The sequence below is a fragment of the Zootoca vivipara genome, chromosome Z1 (genome assembly GCF_965207765.1).
Source record: "Zootoca vivipara chromosome Z1, rZooViv2.hap1.1, whole genome shotgun sequence".
NCBI lineage: Eukaryota > Metazoa > Chordata > Lepidosauria > Squamata > Lacertidae > Zootoca > Zootoca vivipara.
Window position 1 is genome coordinate 53,913,214 of NC_142583.1, and position 25,830 is coordinate 53,939,043.

Genomic DNA, 25,830 nt, shown 5'->3' on the forward strand with positions numbered 1-25,830 from the left:
TGCGCCGTGGGAGGGTATTTCACAAACGAGGTTTTTTGTGTTCTAAATAAATAAATAAGAGACCGGGATTCCAGCGCGCGCGCTTTTCATCGCCGCCTAACAGGAGTCGAACGCGATTTTTTAATACAGTATTATTATTGAGGGGCCCCGGACACGCGCGCCTCATCTCGCGAGACGTCGACTCGCGACATTTCGTTTTTGCCCTTCTCGCTTAACTGTGGAGGAGGGGACGGAGAAACAAACACCCGGCAGCGCGCATGCGCCGAACCTCACGGCTTTCGCTCTCCCTTTCCTCTTCTCTTCTCCCCCCACCATCTCCCCGCGCACCGCCTCCCATTTTCCTCCTCGAATGCGCGCGCGGCCACCCTCCCTACGGCGGCAGTTAAGCGTTGCCGGCCTCATCCAATCGGGATCGCCCTAGGGGGCGTGGCCTCACGCGGCTTTTCGCCGTGAGCCCGCCTTCGCCCCCAGGAGGGAGGGCGGCGGCGGCGAAAGAGGGGGAGGCGGGGCCTATATCTAGTCCCGCCCCTTTCCTTGGCCTCGCCATCGGCGGCGGTGGCGCCTGAGCTCCACTGTCGCTCTACTTGCCACTCTTCTCCCGGTCAGGTCGCTCGCAGTACCTTCGGTTTCCTTCTTGCCTGACGGGGAATCCGCCGCAGCGAGAGGAGGAGGCGGCTCGGCCGGTGACGTCGCGATTGGTGTTCGGTGCGGGCGGGCGCCCCCGGCTGTTTCCGGAGGAAGGAGAAGCGCAGGCAGCGAGTGAGCGAGAGGCTCCATCCCCCACCCGCAGGGAGGGAGTGCGGCAGCGGCGGCGCAGACAGGGCCCGGCGACGACGACGAGGCGGCGGCGGTGTAGGAGGAGGAGGAACACCTAGAGCAACCCCCGGCCGCGGCGGCCACCACCACCAGCACCACCACAGCGACACTCGCCCCCACAGCGCAGGAGAAAGGATGGCGCTGAAACGCATCAACAAGGTGAGCGGGGGGGCGCCCAGGCGGGGTCTGCCTCGGCCGGCCTCGAGAAAGCCCTCAGCGGCAGGGACGGCTCTCACTGGGTGGGTGGGTGGGGGTAGGAAACGGGTCTCCCGTCCCCGTGGCTCCCTTTCTCCGCCGGGGCCTGCTAGGGGGAAGCAGCCGCCTTGGCTCTTCCCCGAGGCCTTCGGGGGTCCGCGAGGGGCTCGACCCCGCTCGCTCCGTGTCAGCTTCGGCCCCTCGCTGCCGCTCTCGCCTGGAAGCTCCGGACCGGGGAGGCATTGTCATGACAAAGCCCGAATTGCCGATCCGGCTTCGGGCGGAGAAAAGAAAGGGGGCAGAAACGGTTCCCACCACCACCCTTTGTGTGTGTGAGATAGATATATATATCACAATATATACATATCACTGTGTGTGTGTGTGTCTACATCTGTGTGAAATCCGCCTCCCCGTCAGCCAGCCCCTCTGTTCTGGCCAGGAACTTCTTTCCCGCATTGTAAGATGGCGGCGGCGGGTTTGCCTAGTTCAGGCGCTTCCCTGGGATCTCTTTCTCTCTCGCCAGCTTTCGGCAATAACATGACTGACACACGCACATCCACATTCTCGGCCCCTGCAGCTGCCGACCGACCGTGTCCTCTTCGGAGTCTCCGTCTGCCCGCCCCCTCCCTTTTTCTTTAAATTTTTCCTTTCTCTCTCTTATGGGGGGGACGGGGTTGGGTGTTGTTAAATGCGGAATACACGGCTTTTGCCTGCGCTCTTGACAAGGGGCGGAAGTATGTGGCGGCGGCTGTGTGATGCATCGAGAATTTCGTTCTTGCACAATCTAGAAGGAGGGTGGAGTAACGAGCTAATTTGAAACGAGTGTCGTGGTGGAAGGAAGTCAGCCCGTATTCCGAGGGGAAGAAGGTTCGCTGGTGGTGGCAGCAGAGGGTGCGGCTTAGGTAACGTCGTCACCCGCCTGGTTTCACTGATGACGTTTTTGGGTTTCTTTTATTTCTCTTTTCAAACCGAGGGGGGTCCGCTGTGAAGGAAGTCCTACAAACTCCTTGGGTCTTAGGAACGCGTTGGGAGAGGTTTTCGATCCCCCCGTTGGTTATGAATTAAGAAGCTGAGCCATTTATATTAACAGTGTGAGGCTCCTTTTGCCAGCAATGTACAGTATTTGCTGAGGTTCTGACGTTGCTGCTACACAAAAGCACAGCTCCACATCTTGCCCTCTGCACTCACTGGTGTGTTTGGACAGAATTAGTATTAAATAAAATCTTAATAACAGCTTGGTCTCGAACTTGTTTCCCCTGCAGTAGAGAATAACAACTCTTAAGGGAGTTGCCCAGCTTTAATTAGTTTTGTCAACAACATATAGAGGCAAAACGTTTAGCAGCCTGACTCTCAAGTGCTTATTAGTAATGTGTGTGTAAATGCCTTAGAATTCAAAGAATTAGATGGGAAGTGGACTCACTACAAAGTCCATGGCAAAATGGATATTGAATTTATGGTATTTTCTTACCTGTTTTTCTGAGGGCATTGTTAAAAGTATCACATTGAGTGGCAGGTTACCTTTTCAAATTCAGGTTCTCTGGATAAGAATGCTCTCTGGATAAGAATGCTCTCTATAATACTCTAGAGTTGGGACACTGAACACTTCAATAGAATTAACACTGATAATTTAACCTTGCCCAATGTTGAAACCAATGAACATGTACTGTTCTAGAACTCCTTATGAATCACTCATGAAAATTGATGTCCCTTTTTCACCTAGTCCTCCTAGGGTGTGATTGAATAAATACGCATTTTGATTAGTTGACATAACATCATGCTTATCATGTCATGTAACTACGCAAAATTACTTGGACAAAACACAAGTTCAAGATTGTAGGCCAAGCAAAAAATCAAAATGTCAATGATCTTAAAGGAGACCTTAAACTAGGCAGTGACCACTGTGAACTTACAGGTCTATTCTAGCTTCAAGTAGTAACTTTGCATAACATACTCAATTTTAATTCTACCTAAAGGCCCCTACAATTTGAACTACACATTTTCTGCTGTTTTCCTTAACTATTCTGGTGCAGCTAAAATATGCAATGAAAGTATTGTAGGACAGCTTTCATATTTGCCTAAAGAGCCATCAATTAATGTAGACTTTCATTTTATTGGCATATCTTCATCTTGAACTACAAAATATTTTGCCAAGATGCTTGTTTACTCATTCATTGCTAGCTTTATATGTTTATTAAATTGATGCAATTCTAGAGTCAACCTACACATTGATAGGCTAAGGCTTTATAAAATTTACTACTTAATGTAAAACATGTTCTCAACGTCAGTTTCTACATCTCTAAGAGATTCCTTAAAATAACTCATTCTGTTTCAATTAATGCAACTATAAATATTGAAGCTTCAGTGTGGAAAGAGATTTGATTTTTTAAAAGCACTGTTCATGAAGTACATTTGGGAGTTTGCTTATGTTCTTCTTAACCCAGTTTAAGGACTTGAGTTTGGCACTATTATGGGAGCTTTTTTAAGCACTAGATTTTTTTTCCTTGTGTTGTTTGACCCCTCAAAAAGCTCTTTAAAAATTAGTTGTGTTATGGATGAAAATATTGTTTAAAAGTAATCAGCCCTGTGGAATGAAAACCATTCAGAGGCCTTTTGTGTAATTCGAATAATACCAGACCTAGCCAATATCTTAAACCTGGTGGTGGTGGTGGGCAGGATGCAGGGAGGATCCAGTGGCCTTCTAACATTTGATGGATTTCAACTTGCATTATTCCTCACCGTTTGCTATATTAGTTGGGATTGATGGTATTGGGATTCTAACATGGTGGGCCATAGCTTCCACACCTTCATGTTAAATGGTTATTGTTAATTGATTCTCATATTACCAGTTGACCACCATGCCTCCTATTCCCGCTTACCTTTAACATTGCTAAAAGTTCCTTGACAATTACGGTACATTTTGTGTAACCCTCCTTCAGAGGAGCTCAGGGTAGTGTAGGTGGCTCTTTCTCTTCTGTTCCCCATCCTCCCAGCAGCCCCTAGGTTACCAAAATTAGTTTAGGAGGCAGCCCTGTACAGGTAGGTTTTTAATGTTTGAGGGGGTTTTGTGTGTTAATATTTTGTTGGAAGCCGCCCAGAGTGGCTGGGGCAGTCCAGTCAGATGGGCGGCATATAAATAATAAAACTTAAATTATTATTAATGAGAGGGAGTGACTGCCCAAGGTCATTCAGTGAACTTTTATGTATGAGTAGAGATTTGTACCTCTCTGGATGGAGGGCAGTATACTAATTGATTAATAATAACCTGGTTTCCCCAGTTATACACCAATGGTCTAGTTGCTGCACCATGCAATCTTTAACCAATTATTTCTGTTCTTGATAATTAAACATTTCTTACTACAGTATTTATTTTACCCATTATCACCTTTTATTTGCTTCCATTATTCTCTTGAATTTTAATTTTGTAATTTATCAGTTGCAGGACTTTTACATGTGTAGATCATTCACATCTTCATCCCCTTAATGACTGATGCAGAAATGCTTTTTCTTGTTTTTGTAGTTGGAGACACTTAAAATGTATATCCCAGTTAGATTTTTGTTTTTGTTCTAGTAAGATACCTGTTTTTAAAATATCCCAAGGTCTAGAACTTTAGTAGCCATGGATATTCAGCTTGGATGAGCAAGATGGTATAGACTTTGACATCATTATTATTATGTTTCTTTTGTTCAGATAACAGCATATGCAGGTTATGGGGGAGAGAGTTAGTCCACATTTAAGTGTGTGTTATAAGTGGTGGGATGAAGTCTGGATCCTGTTCTGACTATTCTTCCTGTAAGTTGGTTAAATCATGGAGGGAGAAAACTAAATTTGAAGCTTAGTAGCATTCATACATTTATCATCATCATCATTTTTTTTACAGTGGATTTGAAAAGCAAAAGGTGGCAATTTGATAGAATGTTGTTCCTTTAAGGCCACTATTATTCATTTGAGACCATCTTAATTTTTACTCTAATAAATAAGTGTTAAGATAAGTGTGTGCTTAACTGGCAATTGTTACGCTGCATTCAGTTGTCTTCATTCTTTGTCTTCCTCTACCATCTGCTTTTCTGTCAACATTGCATGGTGCTAGGTTTACTTTGTTTTCCTTTGTCTTAAGGTACAGCCACCCAAAAATGTCACAAAAACATACTCTGGGCCATTTTGACAATTGTTCAACTGCCTTATTTCTTCTATCTTGCATGATACTAATTTCCACTGATGTTAGACTTAGGGGTCGCCTACACAAAAGGTACAAAATTCCTGGCAGTAGAGCAAATCAGTCTTCAATTAGTTATTGCATGTTTGAATGCATGCTTACATCAAATCACCCTGCTGATGGTATTGGGAAAAGTCTTTTAGCCTACATTTCTGGGAGTATTTTCCTGTTTGGTGATGTCCCTGCGAATACTGCCTAATCAGACATGCAGTCCTTCACTTGCATTGTGAGATGGCACAAGTTAATTTATATGTGTTCTTGTGTTTATACCTTTAACAGGTATCTCTTTTTAATTCTTGAATTTCATGTCTGCTTAGTTTTGCTTTGATGTCCAGATGCCCGCAAAACTTAACAAGGTCTTACCGGTACTGCAGTATATATGCTGTGGCAGTAGGGGGGATAACATGCCTTGGAGGTGGGAGCACATAAACATAGATAATAATTGCTGCCAATTTTTATGGAGCAATTGAGCTCCATAAATATAATGAGAAAAGCCCCAAACAAACTACTGTAGGGTTGTAATGACCTTTTGGCATGAATTAACTAAATTAATCACTCATTGGAAACCCATTTAGTAGGAGACTCTGCAATTACTTATTGTTTTAGAAGTGGAATAGGTTATCTCTCATATTTGGGTGAGTTTGCACAACACACTAAACCATAGTTAGACAAAGTATAATTTAATCTGAACACACAGAATTGTTGGTTTAATCCTGCTGCACCACTGGGAAACAAGCCATATTCTGTGCTTGTGGTTTGTTTCTCTAATGTACTGTATACTGCTCATTAGAGAGAAATTTTCATGAGCCTAGGTTCGGATGGCATTACAAGCTGCACTTTGGCTTGGTGGTGCAGCAGCTGGAATGTATTTACCGTAACTCTGGTTTAATGCAACATGTGAACGAGTCTACTATCAACGACAATAGCAGCTGTTCCCCTGTTCATTTTTTTCTGCTGGGAGAAGTCTGATGGAGACAGATTATTACAAATCAACTCTGGCGTCAATTCCTTCTGACAGATTCTGCTTGGGTTCTTCTTGGCCAGCAGCAGCTGCTTCTTCAGACCTGAGTGTCTGAAGGCAAACAACTGAGCTGCCCTACTTTGTCGGCATCCAGATTAGGATATATTAGAGCAGGCATCCCCAAACTTTGGCCCTCCAGATGTTTTGGACTACAATTCCCATCTTCCCCGACCACTGGTCCTGTTAGCTAGGGATCATGGGAGTTGTAGGCCAAAACATCTGGAGGGCCGCAGTTTGGGGATGCCTGTATTAGAGTAATGGTGAAGGGAGTTTGATTATCTTCCTGAATAGAACTTATAGTGATTCAGTTATTTTTGCATTGACCCTGCCTTGTTTTGTAGACATTACACTTTAGATCAGGCATCCCCAAACCTCGGCCCTCCAGATGTTTTGGACTACAATCCCCATCATTCCTGACCACTGGTCCTGTTAGCTAGGGATCATGGGAGTTGTAGGCCAAAACATCTGGAGGGCCGCAGTTTGGGGATGCCTGCTTTAGATACTATCATTGGCAGGTACCAAAGTGAGTCCACGGTGTATTTACAACACTCTGAAAGTGTGGCTGCCAAAAGAAAGCCAAGACTTGAAGAAGCAGCAGTGTAGAAACATATTTACCAGTTCCTCTTGTCTCAAAACAGACTCTATCTCCTCAGGTCATTCCATAGACTGAAGGAGTGCCATGCATAGAAAGTGAATCATTGATACACGCACGCACGCACACACACACAGAGAGAGAGAGAGTGTGTGTGTGTGTCTTAACACAGCAACAACAACAACATTTTATTTATATCCCGACAACAACACAATTTTATTTATATCCCACCCTCCCCAGCCATAACTGGGCTCAGGGAGGCTAACATTAAAATATTAATACATTAAAATATAAAATTCAGCAATTGACTGAAATACAGTTAAAAATCTGATTAAAATCAAATAAGATCAGACACCTCTGGTATCAAATATGGATGATTTTTGGAAAGGATTACATGTTTATTCAGTTCTTTCAGCAAGCATTCTTATGGAGGGCACCTTAAAAAATGATCAGTCCCTGGGCCCCTCAAGAGTCTAAAAAAGGACCTGGTCTTTGCTGTGTGATACATTATAGTTTAAACCTATGCACAATACTGATAGGTGTGCTTTACAGCCCTTTTATTTCTCTCAATAGGCTTCATAGATACATAGTTTAGAACTAAGCATTGCAAAATGTTCTCTGGGTGGTGCAGTGGGGATACGGACCACCATAACTATATGAACGTAGAAAAGCTTCCTTGGGTTAAGTCAGACCATTGATCCATTTAGCTCAGTAAAGACTTGAAGTTTGACGGTGGCTCTATAGAGTAGCCTTTCCCAACAAAATGCCCTCTAGGTGATAACCATCAGCTCTAGCCAGCATGACAAATGCTGAGGGATGGTGGCAGTTACAGCCTGAAACTTCAGGAGGGCACTATATCAGGGAAGGCTGCTTTAGGATTTTGCTGCCTGGTTGCCTACACTCATTTCTAAAAGCTTCCCAAGTCTTCTGCTTCTTCCTCAGTACTGTTAAAAAAATAGGTTTGTATTTCTTTTTTCACTGGAATTTAAACCTGAAAGGGGGCTGACAAATTTAGTTTTACCTTGGGTGCCACATATTTGAGTTAGCTGCCAGCAATCTGCACCTTTTATGAATGGTTTGGTCATGTTTAGCACCAGGGTTGCCTAGGGGGCGGGGAGAGCTGGAGCTCATCAGTGTCATGCTGTACCTCTGAGTACTTGTGCCCTAAAGTAGAGAATGACATAAATTAGCCCCCAATTCCTCCCAGTTGGGAGGGTGGCTGTGATAATCGCAGTCCCTAAAGGAGTTTCGAATATAACACAGAAATGTGTGAATCTTGCCACGAGATCATGGAACAGGTTTAGTGCTAATAGTTAATTTTTCCATTTATTATGAAATGATACAGAAATGTTGGTGTTATCTGCTATACCAGCTTCAAACTATAGCTGAACTCATATAGTACAAGGTTAATAATTTCGTGCAGTGTTTGGGTTGAAGTGCCTTGTGTGCATAAGTAACATATCTGTAAAATTGAGTAAAATCTCTTTACTCAAAGAGAGCAGCATATGTAGAATAAAGTGTTCCTGATCGAGTGTGGGTTCTAATTTCAGATAATCATGTTAATAATTTCAGATAATACATGCCTAAGCCTTAAATTTACTTTTCTCAAGTAACTTTTGCAAGGCTTCAAAATAACATTCAGTAGTATGACTTCAACATACTCCATTAAATCTTCTTTTATAAATGAGCGATTTTTTCTTCATTAATTGGCAAAATTTCCTACTTTACATTTGGTATAAGTTCCTTTCAACTAAGCTCCCTAGAAGATACTAATTACTTATTTCCTTTAAGTGGGTAAAATCCTATTGTGAAAGTTCTCAATTTGAGCCCAGAAACATTTCTAAAACGTTCAACTTGATATCCCCTACTCTAGTCTATAAGCGTGTAGAGATCCTTTTGTACAAATCACACACAGTACACATCCTGCCCCAACACGCCCTTTACAAAAGAGGACAGAATCACTGATCATATGTTGGAAACAAGCAGTGACTCTCCTTCACCAATCCAATGTGACTCCTCTGCAACAGGACATTCATGCCACCTAGGTCATAGCCAGCTTCAGGATTCTATCCCTCCAGGTGTGGTTTGCCCCACCATGAAGTCCTGACCTACAATTTGAGAACCACAGAATTACGGGGTGGAATAAACTAATCCGGAGTCATCTAAAGAGGCAACAATCCTAGAGGCTCTTAAGGATAATTGAATGAGTAAATTTTTTGATAGAGCAGTCATGTGGAAACTAGTGAAACTAGTTAATAGTAACTAATGGAGTTGTTTATACTGTGGTCAGTCCTGTACCCCAATTGGAAATGCATTTATACTTCACCAGTTACCTAACCTAATAGTAAAAGTTCTAAAAAACACACTAGTCTGGCTTGGAACAAAGCTGTAATGATAAAATAGATTTTGATGATCAGTAATACTTGACCAATACCTCCTAGTTTCCAAACAAGTCACCTGGAGTATCTAAAAGAGTACTTACAGTTGATTGGATAGATGGCAGAATATACAAATCTTCTAAACCAAATTTGTATTAACCAAAACGCATAAAACCAAATTGTGAGCCAACAGTCCTAAATGAGTGCAACTTTCTTTCAACAGTCAAAACCACATTTTCTCTCCCGGGGTTCAATCTTACAAAGCAAAGTGTATTACATAGCAGCTCAATACCATGTCTTCACAAGAGGTTCCATGTTTTTCATTTCCTTAAAAACCTATGTATGTGCTTTGGAAGTGATCCTGGTATTTGGTATGTGTGGGTGAAATACAGTGCTCTAGTTTTTCTGTTCACTACTCAAAAAGTGCTGAGGCAGAGTGCACACAGGAACTAGATTCAGTATTTCCATTAAAAGGATCACTGATAGCAAGACTAGGAATTCCTCTACCAGGCCTAGATGGCTGGATTTTGTATAAGACAGTTTTATATATATTCTGCACTTCCCTGTTGCTAATTGCTACTTGGAGGTTTAGTTAATGCAGACTCATCCAAGTCTAGTTTTTCCTGCTCCTAAGTTGTTTTGCAATGCAAGCAGCAGTAGATTTAGTTACCACTTGTTTCTATTCTTTCAATCTAGGCATAGCAAGTGCACCATTTCCCCTTTCTTCCTCTGTCACTTGAGCAAAATCATCATGGGAAATGAACTAAACATAAGCAATCAGAAGCTCAGTTCATGTGCAAGCCAAGTTGTGAGTTCACTCAGTGGAATAGTGTCATCTAGAGGTAATAACAGTTGATATTATCTTAGGTTGTAATTATTCAAGGTAGAGAGAACTGCTGATACCCAACGTTCTGCTATCATTATTGCTGTTGCAACTTCTGTAGCCTAGGATCCAGTCTTTACAACTGTACAGCGTAAGTACAAGGTGGTTTTACCATTTTTGTATTATAGAAAACAAGGTAGGAGGACTGAATTACCTGCAGCACTGGTTCTCAAACTGTGTGTACCAGTCTCGTAAGTCAGGAATGTGTCACATAGTTTCTGGAAGGAATAAGATATTTATGGAGGTGGTCAGTGTCTCTTGTACTTGCTAAGGTTTGGATGGATTAAAAATTAAATGCCCCCTGGCAGAGGACCTTCACTGGACTGCATTGAATTCTGTGGAGTGACTGAACCCTCATTGCCCCACTCTTAATGGGAGAGCCATCAATTTGTTCTGTTTTGCCTGTGCATAGTTTCCAGAGCAGAGATGGTGGGCTGGGGTCAGTTGCTTTTTCTAATGCTAGTGTTAGGATTAGTATCTCAGTCCACAGATCTTGCAGGTAACAGTAGTTTATATGGACAAAGGATATTTGTGTACAAGGATATCTATGCCCACCTGTGGAACAAACAATTTGGGTTTGGAGGAGTGGGTCAGAAGATGGAGTAAGTATAGAAGGAGACCTCAAATAGAAACAGCGTCTAAAGGGTTTCAGAATGGCAAATCCTAAGTGAAGGGTGTTGTTTTTTTTCATGGATGGGAGGGAAGATCTTTCGGAAGCGATTGTACTGCTGACAGACTTGTTCTAAATGTTTCTTGGAAAGCATCTTCTAGCCCAGGGGTCAGCAAACTTTTAACTTTTTCAGCAGGGGGCCAGTCCACTGTCACTCAGACCTTGTGGGGGGCTGGACTAATATATATATATATATATATATATATATATATATATATATATATATATATATGAATGAATTCCTATGCCCCACAAATAACCCAGAGATGCAATAAAACCACACATTCTACTCATTTAAAAACACGCTGATTCCCGGACCATCTGCGGGCTGGATTTAGAAGGCAATTGGGCCGGATCCGGCCCCCACTCCTTAGTTTGCCTACCCATATTCTAGCCCTCCATAGTGCAAGCACATGCTTTCTGGCATGATATTTTCTGAAGGGAACGTGATTCACAGAAGCTTGAATAGGATTTAATGGAAGGAGCATGTTGACAAGCATAGTTCAAATGTCTTTGCCGCGGCTGACGTTCTGGTTCAAAACGTTAGAAATCTCAGTACGTACTATGATACTAGTGGTGTTCTCATGGAGGAGCCTGTGTCCAGGGCAGAAGTTGTAGCAGTAGGACACCTGTCTTACGTTCTCCATGTTAATGAAGGCAGAATTGACCCAGTTGTTCACAAGCAAGACTGGAAGCAGGGATTCTTAACTCCTGCCAATCAAAGTAGTGTGTTTTTTCCTAGACAGCTTTTGGTGTTGACCACTGCTACTACTGTGTTTCTCCGAAAATAAGACATCGTCTTATATTAATTTTTCCTCAAAAACCCCCACTATGGCTTATTTTCAGCTGCGGTTGGCATTGCTGCTGCGCCTATCACTATGTCTTATTTTCAGGGTATGGCTTATAGTCCTTGAACGCTTAAAAATCCTGCTATGGCTTATTTTATGACTATGTCTTAAAATAGGGGAAACGGGGTACCTAATAACAAATTGAGCCTCTTCAAAATGCCAAACAGTGATGTGAAATATTAAAGCTAGTAATTGGGGGGGGGATCTTAAAAAGCCATGCTATTAATGCAGCACTGTAATTGATAATAACAGGTCGCTTATCCTCTGATTTGCTTGCCTACAGTACTCCATTGCCACCTGGTTGCTTTGTTAGCCCCTGTGTACATGTGCACTTGGAAATGGGTGTTTATCTAGGGGCAACACGGGGGTTAAGGCGCTGCCATGGAGGGTATACACACATGCGTCCTTACTTGAATGTATTACTGTTACACGTTAGGCAAGTGCTAAATTAAAGGCTGGTTTTTGTTATCAACATTGTGTTCCCTTTATGCTTTGACTCTACTTAATGGGGTATTTGTCATTAAATAATTTGTTGGGGTATCCAGAAATGGGTTAACTAGTCTAGATTAGGAGCATGTTTCTTTCCTGGTTAGATTAGTTTTCCTCAACTGTATCAACAAGTACATTGGTAATATTATACATTACAGCGATAATAGAGCTTTCTTCAAAGCATATTTTGGTGCAGAATTCAGTAGCCAGATTGCTCACTGGAATAAGACAGTTTGAGCATATTACACCAATCCTTGCCCTACTGCACTGGCTGCAGATTAGTTTCCAAGCCCACTTCAAAGTCCTGGATTTGACCTATAAACCCATAAAGGACACAGGACCGCAATACCTCAAGGACCGGCTCTCTTTATATGAACCTACCAGGACCCTGCGATCATCATATGAGGCCCTTCTTTGTGTACCTTCCCACAAAAGGTCAGGAGGGTGACAACACAAGAATGGGCCATTTCTGCCTGGCTACATCTACTTCTGCTTCATTGACTACGCAAAAGCATTTGACTGTGTCGACCACAGCAAACTATGGCAAGTTCTTAAAGAAATGGGAGTGCCTGATCACCTCATCTGTCTCCTGATAAATCTCTGTGGGACAAGAAGCTACAGTTAGAACTGGATATGGAACAACTGATTGGTTCAAAACTGGGAAAGGAGTACGACAAGGCTGTATATTGTCTCCCTGCTTATTTAACTTAAATGCAGAATTCATCATGTGAAAGGCTGGACTGGATGAATCCCAAGCCGGAATTAAGATTGCCGGAAGAAATATCAACAGCCTCAGATATGCAGATGACACAACCTTGATGGCAGAAAGCGAGGAGGAATTAAAGAACCTTTTAATGAGGGTGAAAGAGGAGAGCGCAAAATATGGTCTGAAGCTCAACATAAAAAAAACTAAGATAATGGCCACTGGTCCCATCACCTCCTGGCAAATAGAAGGGGAAGAAATGGAGGCAGTGAGAGATTTTACTTTCTTGGGTTCCATGATCACTGCAGGTGGTGACAGCAGTCACGAAATTAAAAGACGCCTGCTTCTTGGGAGAAAAGCAATGACAAACCTAGACAGCATCTTAAAAAGCAGAGACATCACCTTGCCGACAAAGGTCCGTATACCGTAGTTAAAGCTATGGTTTTCCCAGTAGTGATGTATGGAAGTGAGAGCTGGACCATAAAGAAGGCTGATTGCCAAAGAATTGATGCTTTTGAATTATGGTGCTGGAGGAGACTCTTGAGAGTCCCATGGACTGCAAGAAGATCAAACTATCCATTCTGAAGGAAATCAGCCCTGAGTGCTCCCTGGAAGGACAGATCGTGAAGCTGAGGCTCCAATACTTTGGCCACCTCATGAGAAGAGAAGACTCCCTGGAAAAGACCCTGGTGTTGGGAAAGATTGAGGGCATAAGGAGAAGGGGATGACAAGAGGACAAGATGGTTGGACAGTGTTCTTGAAGCTACGAACATGAGTTTGACCAAACTGCGGGAGGAAGTGGAAGACAGGAGTGGTCCATGGGGTCACGAAGAGTCAGAAACGACTAAACAACAACACCTGTTTGTGGAATGCTCTCCCCAGGGAGGTTTGGCTGCTTCATTCATTATGCTGTACATCTTTACACACCATTAACATCCTATACACTTTTAAATGGAGGGGGATTATTTGTTTGGGTTTTTTGTTCTTGTTTTTCTAATGTATATTGTGTTTTTCTCTTAAGTTGTGAACTGCTCTAAGTTCTACAGTTGAAGGGTGGTATGGAAATATTATTAATTCATTCATTAATCAATTATGGAGGCGTTATGCCAATTGGGATTTTCCTCTGGTGTATGAAACCAGTGGGCATTAAAGTAGTGCAAGCTATTTTGACTTTCATTGGTAAAGAGTTCTGGTCATAGCTGTCAAGTTCTCCCTTTCTTTAAAGGAAATTCCCTTTTGTTGAATAGGCTTCCTCGTGAGAAAAGGGAAAACTTAACAGCTATGGTTCTGGTGTGTAAGACTGGTAGAACTAGTTTTAAAGAATATGTATCCGTCTATGGATTGGGCAGATGTTTTAAGTTTTTACTGCATAAAACAAACTGCCCAGTAAATGCCAATCTGCAGGAAACCAATACCATGACTCATCCAATTTTGTGTGCCTTTGGGTGCTGCTTCTGTCCTTTAAAATGGGAAAACTGCTTGCCTGAGAACTGCAAAGGCAGTTTGATATGTGAAGGCATGTCACTCAATGTCATAAGAGTGTTTTGCTTGCTCTTGGGTTGGGTTATACTGTGTTTTGTGTAAGCTGCATTATATAGTATAAGGTGAGTGTAAATCTAATCTATGATTGGGAAATTGTTTCTCTCAGAAACTTTTACAAAAGTTTCATTTCTTCAGATGCATGTGATTAGCATATTGCAAATATGCTTTTCTTGAGCAAGGTCCTCAAGCTGGCGATGACTCTTCTGAATGAGAATGATCTGGATCCCTTTCAGTCTGGTTCTGACACTTAGTTGCCCTGATGGATAACTGTGTTGGGATAATGAGAGTTGGAGTGAAACCCTGATAATTTTCCTGGACTGCATGTTGGCCTCTGATGCCATCGCCATCCGCCTTTCCAAAACGATACCTGTTATCTGGGTTCAGAGGCGTCATGTTGTTGTAGTTGCTCTCCTAATTGCACGACTAATTCCTGAAGGGTATAATTTAATTCCTGAAGGTGTACTTTAATGTGAGGTGGGGGAAGTATTGAATCCACTGTCTGGTGATGGATGAGGGCCATCCATCCAGAGCTCAATCCTAACCAGATGATGGTGGTGTTGATGGTGGTTTTTCTGCCTAGACACAAACAACTTGGACACAGTTGCATTTTCTCTGAAGGAACAAATTCACAATTCAGGGGTGCTAACTGTTCCAGCTTTGTCACTGGGGGCTTGCCTCTGTGGTTTGTAGCAGCTATCTTGTTTTTGGGCGGGTGCTCCAGCTAAATCCTGGGCAGATTTGGCCTTGCCTTGGTAATTCATGCTCTACAGTTAACCTATACTGTAGTTGCTTTGCACTATACTTAAGATTTCTTCTGAAAGCTTTGGAGATTTCAGTTGGATCACAATGTATCTGCTAGACCAGGGGTCAGCAACCCCTTTCAGCCATGGGCCGGTCCACCGTCCCTCAGACCATGTGGTGGGCCGGACTATATTTTGGGGGGGAAATGAACGAATTCCTATGCCCCACAAATAACCCAGAGATGAATTTTAAAAACACGCTGATTCCCGGACCATCCGTGGACGGGATTGAGAAGCCAATTGGGCCACATCAAATCCACGGGCCTTAGGTTGCCTACCCCTGTGCTAGACGTCTAACTAGGTCTCATCCTAGGGAACATGCCATGTGCATTTCAAAATACCTATGTATTTATAGTCTCAATTCAAAGTGCTGATGTTTACCTTTTTGAAAGGCAGTTTATGGCCTGGAGTTTGTGTACTTCGAATAATAGAATCTTAGAGTTGGAAGGGAACCAAGGGTCATATAGTCCAACCCCCTTCAATGCAGGAATCTCGGGTAAAGCATCCAGACATAGTCTCAATGAGGTTTATGAACGTGACTAACTTGGTCTGTCTTTGCTTAATCCCAAATGTACCTGCATGTGAATTGAGTTCTGTGACATAAGGTCCTTGTGAAGCGAGGCATTTGGTGACTGGGGTAAGGGCCTTTTGGTTGTGGATGTCCCCTTTGGAGCTATTCTTTCCAGCGAGGTGACCACTCTGTCATTTTGTTAACAGGCAGAAAATGTAATTTTAAAAAGGTGCCTCTGTTTTATTGCAAGCAGCCTCAAGGGCACAATTAAGTGTCCTGATTTCCTGTATGTATGTTTGTATGTATGTATGTTTGTATTTATTTTATTTTATGTTTTTATTTTATTTGTACACCAAGTCATGGGTTGGCTTAGCATGGCATGCAGATGGGAGCCATTATGTAAGTGAAAGACAGCTCCACACAATGGATATTCCCTATCCCTATATCCTCCCATCCCAAAACAAGCTCCTCAGAAGTTGGAAGAGAACTAATGAACACGTTGTGCCCTGTTGTGTAGAGCTGCCATAGGAGAGGGAAGTTGTGCAAAATGGGCAGAACAAATCAACTTTTATTTGGGAGCATAGGGGACTATAGGGAGGAGTAGTTGAAGGGATAGGTTGATTGCATGAACTGCCTTCTGCTTGTGCAGTGTTGGAGATGACTCATAAAGGTGTTGGTAGGTTAATTTGTAACACACACCCCTCCTCCAAAAAGTGTGCTAGTTCTTATTTTATTTCATTGACTTGTATATACCTCTTGACTGTAAGAAAAAATGGACCCTCAAAGTGGTCTAGGGGAAAAAAAGAATAAAATGGGAAAACAGCTATTTAAAGCATTCAAACTATAATCAAAAACAGTGGTAAGGTAAAAGCAGATTAAAACACATGTAAACATTCTACATCTCTGGTTAGGCTTGTCTGAACATGTTTTTAGCAGGTGCCAAAAAGACTACTGTGAAGGCTTTTGACTGATGTCAGTAGGCAGGGAGTTCCAATTCTGGCACACTAAAAGACTGATTTCTCATAAATGTGGAATGAGTATTACGTGGCAACTATAACTTTACCAGTTCTGCAGATCAAAGCTGTTAAGTGAGCATAAATGAGGTAAGGTGATCTTGCAGATAAGCTGGTCCCAAGGTGTTGGTAATAATAATGTCACATTATGAACTTGGCCTGGTAGCAAATCTGCATTATGCACTAATTGCAACTTCTGGATCAAGTGCAAGGAAAGTGCCACATAGAGTGCATTGTGATAATCCAATCTTGAAGAAACCAATGCATGAACTACTGTGGCCAGGCTTTCCCAGTCCAGGAATGGCCATAGTTGTCATAGTAGTTTCAATGGCTGGAGGTGACTTTAGTTACAAAGGTGGATCCAGAAGCAGCCCCAGATTGGGAACCTGCACCTTCAAGTGGACTTAATTGCAATCTGCAACAAAGATACAGTGGTGCCTTGGTTTACAACCATAATCCGTTCCGGAGGTCCATTTGTAAACCAAAACAGGTTGTAACCCAAGGCAGCTTTTGTCAATGGGGCCTCAAAAAAATTTTGTTCGTAATTCAAAAAAAAGGGGTGGGTGGGTTGTAATAATAATAAAAAAGGTTGCAAACCGGACACACACTTCCGGGTTTGTCGTGCTTGCTTTACTCTGAAAATGTACAAACCTCTGAAAATATAGCAAAATGGAGAATATTAAGGCAGGGTCTTATTTCCTTCATTTCAAATAGAGGTTGAAGTGCCCGTGTATGGTAGAAGTTGATTGTGTGCTTCTGCAACAAATGTTAGTGACTTGCTCCATTAATATAACATATTACTTGCTGTGGCAACAATTATAGTGCACAAATACAGTGAACACTCAAGGATTGTAGGTATATACATAAAAATGAATGTAAATACTTGAAAGTGCCATGCCAACTTGCTAGTGTGCATTGGAAAAACCTAAACTAGGAGTAATTTCTGAAAGTTCATGTTGCAGTTAGTGAACCACGCTGTGTTCTTACAGGTACAGTCATGATCTAACATTGTTTAAAAGGCTTCCAAATAAAGGTTCAACTCCTTCTGAAGTTTAGTATAGATTGGATGAATGCATGGGTAAAAGGGAAACTTGGCTAGGTGTCAGGAGGTTGTAACAATGTCGCTGAAAATCTTTACTTTGCTCATCACATTCTTAACTGATGAAGTTTGGTAGCAATGCCTACCTGCAGAGTATCAGTGCTACCTTTGCTTTACACTGTGTATGTATCCAGTGCAGCTGCATGTCAAGGGATGCTTCCGCATCCCATTCTTTATGGCTTGCTTGCATGAAAGTACACTGACAAGCTATTCTTAGTAAGGAATGAGCTTTTTTGTCTTGCTTCCCTTGACTCAAACAAGTACCAAACAAGTTAGCTGTAAATGTTCACAACCTCTGAACCATGCCTCCATTAATTCTTTAAGAGAACATGGTATATGTTTTGTGTCACTCTGTAACAGTAATTTGGTATGCAATTAAATTTGAAATGGACAGAATATAAGATCCTCTTTCTATGACCTTTCGGGAGGGGCAGAAACGAACTCTATATAGGATGTGCTCTAAAGGTAATATTTCTTTTTATAGGAACTTAGTGACTTGGCTCGTGACCCACCAGCTCAGTGTTCTGCAGGCCCTGTTGGAGATGACAGTAAGTAACTTGACAACTAAGTTTAAACCTACTAAACCAATGTGACTTGCTCTATGTCTGTCTATATGCTCTTTTCCCTAAAGAAATACTGATTTTTTCCTTTTTTTCCCTCCCTCTTCTCAGTGTTTCATTGGCAAGCCACAATTATGGGCCCTGTAAGTATTTCAACTTTCTGAACAATGATTTAAAATTGAAGTGTTTGAAACTCTAAGGCCAATCTTATATCTGTTTTGAATGTGTATTAGTAGGGAGGTTATAGTACATTTTATTGGGCCAACTAATTTATCTTGGTACAGATATTTTTCTGCTTCTCTTGGGAGGGTAAGGAGGCTACCAGTATTTGTCCTGAAAGTAGAGAATCTTCGTAGACCTCTTTCTCAAATTAGGGACGCAGGTGGCGCTGTGGGTTAAACCACAGAGCCTAGGGCTTGCTGATCAGAAGGTCAGCGGTTTGAATCCCCGTGATGAGGTGAGCTCCCGTTGCTTGGTCCCAGCTCCTGCCAACCTAGCAGTTCGAAAGCACGTCATAGTGCAAGTAGATAAATGGGAAGGTAAATAGCGTTTCCGTGTGCTGCTCTGGTTCGCCAGAAGCGGCTTTGTCATGATGGCCACATGACCTGGAAGCTGTACACCGGCTCCCTTGGCCAATAACATGAGTTGAGCGCCGCAACCTGGACCTAATGGTCAGGGATGCCTTTACCTTTACCTTTCTCAAATTGCACACAATAGAGATTTGTTTTATTAAAATATTTCTATACCACTGCTACCAGATCAGTCTCAGAATAGTTTACCCTGTATCTTCAACCTTTTCAGACCAAGAGCCCATTTCTAATATAAACATGCATTTGTTTTCTTAAACTTTTACTTGCATGGTGGTAGTGTACCTGTTCCAACCCACCTCAGATCAGTTGAAGACCAGTGCTTTATACAACTCAAATTACCAATAACAATATTTTAACATCAAAACTGCATAATAAGCAAGCAGATAAAACAGGACTGTCAGCAAGATTTAAAGTGCCTAAACATAAAGTTTAAGAAGAAAAAACATTTCATTTAGTGACTGAAAGGAGTGTTGTAATGCAAAAGACTTTTTCTCTAGTTACTTGTCAATAGACATGGAAGAATATTCGTGGGGATTTCCATATCTATTTATAATACTGTATTCCCATATGCAGTGCTTGGTTAAACTGAGCTCTTTGAGCACAGCTTAATGTTACTTTGCTTTGCTATTCTGAACTCTCTGGATCCTCCTAAAAATTCTGACTTGGCTCTGAATTTCCTTCTGACAGAATGACAGTCCATATCAAGGTGGTGTTTTCTTCTTGACAATTCACTTTCCTACAGACTACCCTTTCAAACCACCCAAGGTAAGCATATATTTGGAAGAGTCTTTTGCTTCTAAAATATTGAACCTCTCTGGGCTTGTGAATTATAGGCCACTGTCTAAGAAACAAGTATTTTTGTGGCTATATTTGCTTACAGTGCTTGTGTGATCTCTTATAGAAAAGCCTTGGCAGCTAGTTTGTTCCATAAAATAACTGGTTTGCATGCTAATCTTTCTCAGGTTTGGATTGAATTGCAGCTAATAAGATGAATTGTGTTCAAAAGATTCCAGAAATCAAATAATTTCTGATTCAGTTCTATAACTGTCTGCAGTGCTTTTTTCTTGGGGGGGGGGTGCATACCCTTAGGGGGCAGTATTTCAAAGAGTAGGAAAATGAGAGTACCCCTAAACATTTTTTAAGAAAAAAAGCATTGGTTGTATGTATGAATCTTAAGTTTGATTCAAGCGATTATATGAAGTGTTTTGTTCAGAAATTATTGAAAGTGCCTTCAGTCTAGTTCCATAATGTTGACTGGTGATAATCTTTGTAAAACCAAATTATGAACCATACAACTAAATTTGTCTCCAAAGGTAATTCAATTCTTTGTTCAGAACAGCAATTCCGTGTGTTGCACAGCAGACGTCTTACTAATGTTTCTGTAATTCTCTTGAATCAGTCAAGTACAGTATTACTGTTACCCCCAGACAGTGCTAAGCAGTGATGTGAGTGGGATACTGCTGGCAAAAAAGCTTGTCCTGTGAGTTTATGGAGAAAATTTTTATAATTAACAAGAGTGCCCTGGATTTCTGGGTGACTTCCTGGAGCTGATTTGGGGAGTGTGCAGAGGGTGGGTGGGGGATATTATACAAGCAGAAGCTCATTTTGCATTGCTTTAATTCACAAAAAATGCCCCAGATTAAAAAATTGGGAAATGTCCTAATCTTTTGATCATAGTGGGCATACATTCACCGTATTTCCTAAGAAGTTGGCAAGATAAACTATCGAAGTAGCTGACTAAAATACTTTAGACATGAATATATAAAATGGCATTTATTTCCCTAATAGCTTGCTGTAAATGTGCCCCCCCACATGCATAAACTCTGAATATTTACAATAATGCACACATAAATACCACATAATTGAACTTCGGTGTTTTTAGGTTAAGTACCACAAGTCACATCACATTTAGTGCTTATGTAGGTTTTTTAAAAATATTGATAGATCTTTCTTGTATAAATAAGTGAAAATAAAATGCTTGAGTGGGGAAAGAATACCTAACGTGAGCAATTCCCTCAATGGCCAGTTTAAATAAATAGTGTGTACTCTAAATATTCTGATAACCAGCACCTTTAACCAGAACAAAAGGACATGTGTGCTAACTGCAGATTGATATATATTTCTTCTAGGTTGCATTTACAACAAGAATTTATCATCCAAATATTAACAGTAATGGCAGCATTTGTCTCGACATTCTAAGGTCACAGTGGTCTCCTGCTTTAACTATTTCTAAAGGTAAGGGAAGTATTTCACAAAAATGTTGTCATTGGGTTAATGAAACAACTTGTATTTTTTTTACTCCTTGTGGAAAGAGGCATATCTGAATGTATGGCTTCTTCCTCTCCCAGTGTATCTTTGGTTGATATTTGAGTGTTATTTTGACTTCATTGTTCTGACCATGACTATTAAAATTTGCAGTATATGTAAAACTTAGGTGCTATTTAAAATACTGATTTAGAACTGGCAAGAGAAAATACCTTAAATAGTAAGATATTGATGTAGTGATGCTGGAATTGAAGGGCACTTTCATGTGTTCAAAGTCAAAATATTCAGGCAGTTACCATCACATCAGTGATTGCTTTCTTCTTTGATATGTCTCCTTGTATTGATAAGCGAGACTTCCTAGAAAGTCATCAGAGTCATTTGGTTATAGGAGCACTTGTGTAGAGAATTGTGATTTTGGCTAAGGAGCAGTAAGCATTACACCTGAACTTGGATTAATAACATGCCATGTCTATGTGTTTATACAGTGTTGTCCATAGGCAGAGAGGAATGTAGACAATATGACTCAAGCTATTAAAATCTAGGATGAAGTTTGTGTTCTGCAATTTGCAGCATTCATGTGTATAAAGCTTTCATGTGTATAAAGCATTCAGTTGTCATTGCAGCCAGGGGTGCCAACAGGATTTTATTGGGCCCTCTGCCCCACTTGTAAAGGAGGGCACGAATTTGCTTAAGTTTTGCAGATGCTTAGTGTTACATGAATTGCCTCTTCGGGGTGAGATGGAGGGCTTAAAGTCCCAAATGAACCTCCATTTTCTGTATCTAGAGAAAAAATTAGTGAACCACACTGGGGAAGAAAGGGACCCAGGTGGCGCTGTGGTTAAACCACTGAGCCTAGGGCTTGCTGATCAGAAGGTCGGCGGTTCGAATCCCTGTGACGGGGTGAGCTCCCGTTGCTTGGTCCCAGCTCCTGCCAACCTAGCAGTTCGAAAGCACGTCAAAATGCAAGTAGATAAATAGGAACCGCTACAGTGGGAAGGTAAACGGCGTTTCCATGTGCTGCTCTGGTTTGCCAGAAGCAGCTTTGTCATGCTGGCCACATGACCTGGAAGCTATACGCCGGCTCCCTCGGCCAATAATGCAAGATGAGCGTGCAACCCCAGAGTCGGTCACGACTGGACCTAATGGTCAGGGGTCCCTTTACCTTTACACTGGGGAAGACTCCACCAAAAGGTTTCAAAATGTCTGGAGAAGGGACTTCCTGGGTCATTTTAAAACAATGTTAGGTTAGTCTAGAGCATGTGCAATCATGGGTCTGGCTTGACACCTTGACTGTGAAACACTGAAAGGGGGTATCTGAATTTTATCTTAGAGATTGCTTCACATGTTGCCTGAATGTTTTGTTTAACATTCATTCTACATGGGATGGAGATTTCTAAGGAAAGAAAACAAAACAGGGTCTAGGCCTTGTACAGTAGTACCCCATCTCAGCATCCCTGATTATAATGAACTTGGTCACATCCTTTAGGCAACCTTTTTAATAAACTATATGAGCCTGATCATACATGCACATGCAGTGGTAGATTATTAGCTGGTCTTTTGATGAAGTGTTTCATAGTCCTTTTCAGATTTTCACCATAAATGCTACTTTTTTGTTGCAGTTCTGTTATCCATTTGTTCACTGCTATGTGACCCAAATCCAGATGATCCCCTAGTGCCAGAGATTGCACGTATCTATAAAACAGACAGAGACAAGTAAGTATAGCTCCCTTGGAAAGATTGCCTTAGTGAAAAGATGTGGTTAGAAAATTGAGTTTCTTTTGCTCTTTTCAAATTGGAGACTGACTCGGGTTAAAATGCTCTGGTTTTTTTAAATACAGAAGGCTCCAGGACAGTGCTAAAACTGAAGTTAGACCCTAACCCTAGCCAATATATTTATTTCTGTTGTTTGATTGTTATGGAACAGTTTAAAAACAGCACACAAGGTTTTGAGTTTGAGGGAGGGCGGAGGGAGTGCAAAGTTATCTGATACTTCCATGGCTCTTAACTATTGCCTTCTGTTCTGGATTTAACTGTGGTTGCATCAAAATTTCCCATTAGTTCTAGAACTGCTTCCAAGTAAAGGATCTATTCGCTTGTCTTTCTTACTAAATATACTTATCCAATTAGGTACAATAGGTTAGCAAGAGAGTGGACAGAGAAATACGCTATGCTGTAGGGTAAGACTATCTGCACTTCATGGTGCGTTAATGATGTTGGGACTTCAGCACTTGAGTGCAGCATGCTTAAGGCACTGGATTTAACTAACAAATAAAAAGATTGTACCGGTTACTGAAATACAAAGCTTAACAGCTCGATCGGTATTCAGTGTGAGAGCCCTATTTCTGCATGGCTGAACAAGTAGAGCCAAACATGAAACAAGGTTTTCTAGTTGTTGTTTTTCTTGGTTCTGCAACTGCTGCTTTATCTGGTAGGTATTTTTGGCACTACTTCAAAGAAGATGGCTTTGGTCATCTAATACAAACTGTTAAGTGAAATTCAGAGCTCATGAAGTAGAAAAAGTTACTAGGCATGTATAAGTAGGCACTAACATAATAACTGAGCATGTAAATATAGAACTGGTTCAATCACAGTAGAGCTCCTGCACAGTTCTCTCAACATCCCTGCTTTTTGAGAGGGAGGCTGGCTAAAGGACTTCATGACTTGATTGTGCTGTTTGTCAAGTTTGGAATTTTGCATTATTTGTCATAACACAACCGAACATCCACCTGTACTTGCAAATTAAGATATGATTTTCTAACATGCAGTAATATGTTTTACACATGAGATTTAAAAAAATGGCATGTGTGCTTTTCTCCAGTGTCTTACAAATTTAGGTTAGTGATCAAGAACAACACCAAAAGTAGTAGTGCGTCTGGATGGGAATATTTTAAGGCAGTCTGTCTGGCGTTAATGCTAGTTTTACTTCTTGTTTGTGCTATTTGGAGTGGTTTGTTTGGGACAGTTAAGGAAAATGGAAGCATAGGTAGGGATTTTGTATGTTTAGAATTCCAATTTCTCCTATTTTCATTTCTGGATAAAGTTGGCTGCTTTGTTTAGAGATAAAATATAGAGAATTTCTACACAAGTTAAACTAGGCAGAGCTGCTGTGTTGTATCAGTAATGTCAAGTAGATTCTTCATATTGTTAGCAACTACTTCACTATATTTTGAGTCTTCTGCCTGTTGGATCAAAAGCTTGACTTTCTATGTTTCATAGGATGGCATAGCTGTTGGGTTTTTTGTGAAAAGTACCGTAGTATAAATTAGCATGTTCCTGGGAAGATGAAGGAGACTTTAATGTGTGGAATATTTTATTGCTGATTGTAGTTTGGCTGATTTTGCTTAACATGTTTTCCTCTTACAGGTACAACAGAATATCTCGGGAATGGACTCAGAAGTATGCCATGTGATGCTACCTTAAATCAGAATAACCTGCATTATAGCTGGAATAAACTTTAAATTACTGTTCCTTTTTGATTTTCTTATCCGGCTGCTCCCCTATCAGACCTCATCTTTTTTATTTTTATTTACCTCTATCCATTCATGCACATGCTCATCTGAGAAGACTTTAGCTCTTCCAGCTTTGGACAATAACTGCTTTTTTAGAATCTGTAAAGTAGTTATACAAGAACAATTGCCCAAGATTCAGAATTCTTTAAATGGAGCATGTGTGTTGTGGCCAATGTCTTCACTCTAACTTGGTTATGAGATTGAAATCATTCCTCACTGCTCTAACAGTTCTACTGAAGATACCGCCCAAAGGGAGGGAGATGGATGTTCAGTTTGCTCACATCACAGGAAATAACATTGCTGTAGCATCATCCATCTTGTTTTAAATCCTTCCAGTGTTAGAGACTGAGGTTTCATGACATACTTGTGCTCATAACTGGTATGGCTGGAGAATTGGTACAGAACCTGTAGCATCAGCAGAACAGAACACGTGATGTATCTTATGCATGTCAATAAAGGAATGACCAGTTCTTGTTCTACAGAGAATGGAAATTGGAAGTCCAACATCTCTTGTATTCCAAAATAGGGTCTCAGAACATTTTTGTAACTCTCATTTAAATTTTGTTAGGATGCTTGGAGCTATTAGTTAATCTATCTTCCACAACAGTTTAATATAGCACTGAATAAATGATGCAAGTTGTCAATGGATGAATGATCAACTAATAGCTCTCCTAGTAATTGATTTTATTTTCTTCAATAAAGTTACATAAACCAATGAGTTAGCTGCCTGGATTAATCAATATGGGAAACAAAATCTTTTGTAAAAGCAAAGGTGGTTTTTGTATATACTTTTTGGGATTTGCCTCATTGTTTGACATCAAATAATGATGTGAAGTTAGAGTGAACCTTTTTGCCATGTTCAGTTATAATACTTGGTCTGTTTTCAGGTTGACACATTGATCAGCCCCGGAGTAAGCAGAACTAATAAGCTAATCTAGTAGTGTAGACTTTAGTGTGCTACACAAGGTACTGGGAGCCAAGAGTTCAAATATGGACTTGGGGCCCAGCTGATATATGTACTGGTGTATCATAGAGACACGTCCAGATGCACCCAGCTTGTTGACTGAGAAGCATTTCTTCACCGTGTACACTTGACAGCTGAAAGATCTTTATGTGGGAGTAATGAGGCAAA

The 25,830-nt window shown here is 41.3% G+C and overlaps 1 protein-coding gene across 2 annotated transcripts; it reads left to right on the forward strand.

Moving 5' to 3' along the window:
* Window positions 1-541: 541 nt before the first annotated feature.
* Window positions 542-25,413, forward strand: UBE2D3 (ubiquitin conjugating enzyme E2 D3). 2 transcript variants are annotated; one of them, XM_035113888.3, is made up of 8 exons: window positions 542-975; window positions 18,259-18,322; window positions 18,446-18,477; window positions 19,612-19,689; window positions 21,054-21,159; window positions 22,809-22,902; window positions 23,317-23,366; window positions 24,553-25,413. In XM_035113888.3, exons 1-7 carry the CDS (start codon window positions 952-954, stop codon window positions 23,363-23,365), a joined length of 447 nt encoding a protein of 148 aa, XP_034969779.1. In that variant the 5' UTR covers window positions 542-951; the 3' UTR covers window position 23,366; window positions 24,553-25,413. The 2 variants fall into 2 exon arrangements, with proteins under 2 accessions (XP_034969779.1, XP_034969780.1); XM_035113889.3 differs by lacking the exon at window positions 23,317-23,366.
* Window positions 25,414-25,830: the final 417 nt, after the last annotated feature.

Excerpts from the sequence above, each read along its gene's own strand:
- UBE2D3 (XM_035113888.3), top strand. The coding sequence starts at position 952 with ATGGCGCTGAAACGCATCAACAAG. Across the intron at positions 18,323-18,445 it reads AGGCCCTGTTGGAGATGACA|TGTTTCATTGGCAAGCCACA; the intron begins GTAAGTAACTTG and ends CCCTCTTCTCAG. Across the intron at positions 22,903-23,316 it reads TATAAAACAGACAGAGACAA|GTACAATAGGTTAGCAAGAG; the intron begins GTAAGTATAGCT and ends TTATCCAATTAG.